The following is a 5,919-nucleotide window of genomic DNA, read 5'->3' on the forward strand; positions in this document are numbered from 1 at the left end:
TTTTTTGATAGGATTATAAATAGAATGGTTAATTTCATTTTTGGATTATTTGTTGCTAGTGTATAGAGATGCAATTGATTGTGTGTGTGTGTGTGTGTGTGTGTGTGTTGTGATGGAGTCTGGCTCTTGTCATCCAGGCTGGAGTGCAATGGCATGATCTCAGCTGACTGCAACCTCCACCTCCCAGGTTCAAGAGATTCTCCTGCCTCCACCTCATAGTAGCTGGAATTACAGGTGCACACCACCATGCCTGGCTAATTTTTGTATTTTTAGTAGAGACAGGGTTTCACCATGTTAGCCAAGCATGGTCTCAAACTCCTAACCTCAGGTGATCCACTCACCTCGGCCTCCAAAAGTAGGTGCAATTCTTTTTGTATGTTCATCTTGTATCCTGCAACTTGCTGAACTCATTTATTAGCTCTAATAGTTTTATAGTGGATTTCTTAGAATTTTCTACATATAAGATCACATCATCCACAAAAAGAGATAATTTTACTTCTTCCTTTTCAATATGGATGCCTTTTCTTTTTCTTGCTGATTTTTCTGACCAGAACTTCCAAGGCAATATGAATAGAAATGGAAGAGCAGGGTTCCCTGCACAAAATGCCCGGCGAAGCCACAGAAACCATCCCTGCTACAGAGCAGGAGTTGCCGCAGCCCCAGGCTGAGACAGGATCTGGAACAGAATCTGACAGTGATGAATCAGTACCAGAGCTTGAAGAACAGGACTCCACCCAGGCAACCACACAACAAGCCCAGCTGGTGGCAGCAGCTGAGATAGATGAAGAACCCGTCAGTCAAGCAAAACGGAGTCGAAGTGAAAAGAAGGCACGGAAGGCTATGTCCAAACTGGGTCTTCAACAGGTTACAGGAGTTACTAGAGTCAATATCCGGAAATCTAAGAATATCCTCTTTGTCATCACAAAACCAGATGTCTACAAGAGCCCTGCTTCGGATACCTGCATAGCGTTTGGGGAAGCCAAGATCGAAGATTTATCTCAGCAAGCACAACTAGCAGCTGCTGAGAAATTCAAAGTTCAAGGTGAAGCTGTTTCAAATGTTCAAGAAAACACACAGACTCCAACTGTACAAGAGGAGAGTGAAGAGGAAGAGGTCGATGAAACAGGTGTAGAAGTTAAAGACATAGAATTAGTCATGTCACAAGCAAATGTGTCGAGAGCAAAGGCAGTCCAAGCCCTGAAGAACAATGGTAATGATATTGTAAATGCGATTATGGAATTAACAGTGTAACCATCTGAAAGCAACTTTTTTTGGTGTCTCAAAGGAGTAACTGCAGCTTGCTTTGAAATTTGTACTGTTTCTATCATAAATAAAGTTATGGCTTCTTGTCGGATGAAAAAAAAAAATGGAAGAGCAGACATCCTAGTCTTGTTCCTGATCTTGGGAAGAAAGCAGTCCATCTTGCACCATTAAGTATTGCACTACTTCATTCTCATGCTGCTAATAAGGACATATCTGAGACTGGGTAATTTATAAAGAAAAGAGGTTTAATGGACTTAACAGTTCCACATGGCTGAAGAGGCCTCACAATCATAACAGAAGGCGAAGAAGGAGCAAAGGCACGTCTTACATGGCAGCAGGCAAGACAGCATATGCAGGGGAACTGTCCTTTACAAAACCATCAGAGCTTATGAGACTTATTCACTATCACGAGAACAGCACGGGAAAACCCACCCCATGATTCAATTACCTCCCACTGTGTCCCTCCCAAGACACATGGGGATTATGGGAGCTATAATTCAAGATGAGATTTTGATGGGGGTACAGCCAAACCATACCATTCTGCCCTTGGCCCCTCCCAAATCTCAAGTCCTTCCATTTCAAAACCAATTATGCCTTTTCAACAGTCCCCCAAAGTCTTAACTCATTCCAGCATTCACCCAAAAGTCCAAGTCCAAAGTCTCATCTGAGACAAGGTAATTCCCTTCCCACCTATGAGCCTGTAAAATCAAAAGCAAGTTAGTTACTTCCTAGATACAATGGGAGTACCGGCATTGAGTAAATATAGCTGTTCCAAATCGGAGAAATTGGCCAAAACAAAGGAGCCACAGGCTCCATGCAAGTCCAAAACCCAACAGGGCAGTCATTAAAACTTAAAGTTCCAATATGATCTTCTTTGACTCCATGTCTCACATCCAGGTCATGATGGTGCAAGAGGTGGGCTCCCACGGCCTTGGGAACCTCCACCCCTGTGGCTTTACAGGGTATAGCCCTCCTCCCAGCTGCTTACACAGGCTGGCATTGAGTGGCTGCAGCTTTTTCAGGTACACAGTGCAAGCTGTTGGTGGATCTACCATTCTGGGGTCTGGAGGACAGTGGCCCTCTTCTCACAGGTCCACTAGGCAATACACCAGTGGGGACTCTTTGTGGGGGCTCCAACCCCACATTCCCTTCTGCACTGCCCTAGCAGAGGTTCTCCATGAGGGCCCCACCACTGCAGCAAACTTCTGCCTGGACAGCCCAGCATTTCCATACATCCTCTGAACTCTAGATGGAGGTTCCCAAACCTCAATTCTTGACTTCTCTGCACCCACAGTCTCAACACCATATGGAAGCTGCCAAGGATTGGGGCTTGCAGTCTCTGAAGCCACAGGCCAAGCTATACCTTGGCCCCTTTTAGCCCTGGCTGGAGTGGCTGGGATGCAGGGCACCAAGTACCTAAGCTATACACAGCAGGGGGTCCTGGAACTGGCCCAGGAAACCACTGTACCCTCCTAGGCCTCCAGGCCTGTAATGGCAGGGGTTGACACAAAGGTCTCTGACATCCCTTGGAGACACTGTTTACATTATCTTGGTGAATAACATTTGGCTCCCTGTTACTTAGCAAACTTCTGCAGCAGGCTTGGATTTTTTCCCAGAAAATGAGTTTTTCTTTTCTATTGCATCATCAATCTGCAAATTTTCCAAATTTTTATTCTCTGCTTCTTCTTGAACCACTTTGCTGCTCAGACATTTCTTCCACCAGATACCCTAAATCATCTCTCTCAATTTCAATGTTCCATAGATCTCTAGGCCAGGAGTAAAATGCCACCAGTCTCTTTGCTCAAGTATAACAAGAGTCACCTTTGCTCCAATATCCAAGAAATTCCTCATTTCCATCTGAGACCACCTCAGCCTGGGCTTTATTGTCCATGTCACTATCAACATTTTGGTCTAAGCCATTCAACAAGTCTCCAGGAAGTTTCAAACTTTCCCACATGTTCCTGTCTTCTTCTGAGCCGTCCAAACTGTTCCAACCTCTGCCTGTTACCCAGTTCCAGAGTTGCTTCCACATTTTCAGGCATCTTTACAGCAGTGCCCCACTACCTGGTACCAATTTGCCGTATTAGTCTGTTCTCATGCTGCTAATAAGGATATACCTGAGACTGGGTAATTTTTAAAGGAAAGAGGTTTAATGGACTCACAGTTCCACATGACTGGGGAGGCCTCATGATCATGGCAGAAGGCAAAAAAGAAGCAAAAGCACATCTTATTTGGTGGCAGGCAAGAGAGTGTGTGTGGAAAACTTCCCTTTATAAAACCATCAGAGCTCATGAGACTTATTCACTATCACAAGAACAGCATGGGAAAAACCTACCCTCACAAGTCAATTACCTCCCTCTGTGTCCCTCCCATGACACGTGGGGATTGTGGGAGCTACAATTCAAGATGAGATTTGGGTGAGGACATAGCCAAATCATATCAAGTATGATGTTACCAACATTCTTGAACAAGTCATTTTATGGGCCAACGTTTTCATTTCTCTTGGGTCAATACGTAGGTGTAGAATTCTTGAATCATAAAATAGGTATATAACTTTACACAGAATTGTCTAATAGTTTTTCTTTTTTTTTTTTGAGACAGAGTCTTGCTCTGTCACCAGGTGCCAGGCTGGAGTGCAGTGGCACAATCTCGGCTCACTGAAATCTCCGCCTCCTAGGTTCAAGCAATTCTCCTGCCTCAGCCTCCCGAGTAGCTGGGACTACAGGTGTGTGCCACCACGCCCAGCTAATTTTTGTATTTTTTTAGTAGAGACGGGGTTTCACCATGTTGGCCAGGATGGTCTTGATCTCTTGACCTCGTGGTTCACCCACCTCGGCCTCCCGTCTAACAGTTTTTCAAAGTGGCATTTGTACCCAGTAGTCAATCAGATTTCTGTTGTTATATATTATCTATCACGTTTCGATGAGTTTTGTAAAACAGAAAGATCCCTAAACTGTGAACTTCTTACTATGCCTTAATTGGAAGTTCTTCTAGTAATGGAATGAACAGACCTGTAACCTTGAAGAGGTTCTTAAGGACTCAGATTAGAAACAACTCTTGTATTTACAACTCAAATTCATTCCCTCATATATTCACCCTTTGTCCACTGCACAAACTCCCTCAAATTCTTCCTTGGTCATTCCATGAAGAGGAGCCCAACTAGACCACACAATCCTCCATGCGAACCATCGTTTACTTTATGTGCATGTGACATTTTTCTTGTGACATCAAAATAATTAGGAGAAATCTCCCTAAGCAAGGTAACCACAAAGAGGTGGTTGTACAGTCTAGTCTCGGTGCAGATCTTTTTCCTGCTTGCTGGCCTCCAATGATAGTCTGTTTATATCATGTATGATCAAAAGAATTCAAACATTTGCTGGGCGTGGTGGCTCATGCCTGTAATCTCAGCACTTTGGGAGGCTAAGGCGGGCGGATCATGAGGTCAGGAATTCAAGACCAACCTGGCCAACATGGTGAAACATCATCTCTACTAAAAATACAAAAAATTAGCTGGACGTGGTGGTGTACACCTGTAGTCCCAGCTACTTGGGAGGCTGAGGCAGGAGAATCACTTGAATCCAGGAGGTGGAGGTTGCAGTGAGCCAAGAGCAAAACTCCATCTCAAAAAAAAAAAAAAAAAAAAAAAAAATTAAAACATTCTGCAGGCTCCAGCACACTATCGTGTATCTATCTCATACCATAAACTCAGCTATCTATCCTCAGGACTGACATCAGCATCTTCTTCAAAGCACTGCACATCTCTGCAGTCAGGTGTTATATCAGTATGACATCCACATGCTCAAGTCACCTGGGAGCCCTATATTCTAGAATATCTCTGTGTGGTTAGTCAATTCTCCATCATCACAAAGTTCTCCTTTTTTTTTTCTAAAATGGAAATATCAGTACTGCCTTGGCAGATTATGAAAGTAATGCATATTTTCTTAAAGAAATAAAGAAGCCTAGAATGTATAAAGCATAATTCTTTCCTCTATAAAATGCCTAACCATTTGGGGTTTATCCTTCCAGGTTTTCAAAATGCACTTAAGATATTATGGACATTTGTGAATGGCATATTCTTTTTTGTTTGTTTTTTGAGATGGAGTCTTGTTCTGTCACCCAGGCTGGAGTACGGTGGCGCTATCTCAGCTCATTGCAACCTCTGCCTCCCAGGTTCAAGCGATTCTCCTGCCTCAGTCTCCCAAGTAGCTGGGATTACAGGCGCACGCCACCACGCCTGGCTAATTTTTGTATTTTTAGTAGAGACAGGGTTTCACCATGTTGGTCAGGCTGGTCTTGAACTCCTGACCTTGTAATCCACCCACCTCGGCCTCTCAAAGTGCTGGGATTACAGGCATGAGCCACTGCGCTCAGCCAAGTTATTCTCTTTAATGGCACCATATTTCATAGTATGGGTATACATTAATTTACTTATTATTAAGCATTTCAACCATATCGAAAAGTACCAAGAATAACGTAACAAACATCCGTGTGCCACTTGGTAATTAGAAAAAAGTTCAATTGCATTTAACTGCAATCAAATGACCCTGTTTGTCATTTGTCTTTTGACTTTTCCTTTGACGTTTTTGGCATGCATATTTTTAATTCACATAGTTGAATTTATGAATCTTTTGCTTTATGGTTTCTGAATTTTGAGTT

The 5,919-nt window shown here is 43.3% G+C and overlaps 1 protein-coding gene across 1 annotated transcript; it reads left to right on the forward strand.

Moving 5' to 3' along the window:
- The first annotated feature begins 597 nt into the window (after positions 1–597).
- On the forward strand, positions 598–1,251 carry LOC105713627 (nascent polypeptide-associated complex subunit alpha-like). The gene has a single exon (XM_064378501.1). It carries the CDS (start codon positions 604–606, stop codon positions 1,249–1,251), a length of 648 nt encoding a protein of 215 aa, XP_064234571.1. The 5' UTR covers positions 598–603.
- The last annotated feature ends 4,668 nt before the right edge of the window (positions 1,252–5,919 follow it).

Source organism: Aotus nancymaae, unplaced genomic scaffold (genome assembly GCF_030222135.1).
Source record: "Aotus nancymaae isolate 86718 unplaced genomic scaffold, 86718_ANA_hifiasm-v0.15.2.pri h1tg000019l, whole genome shotgun sequence".
NCBI classification, from domain to species: Eukaryota; Metazoa; Chordata; class Mammalia; order Primates; family Aotidae; genus Aotus; species Aotus nancymaae.

Coding starts and splice junctions, on each gene's coding strand:
- LOC105713627 (XM_064378501.1), top strand. CDS start 604: ATGCCCGGCGAAGCCACAGAAACCATCCCTGCTACAGAGCAGGAGTTG.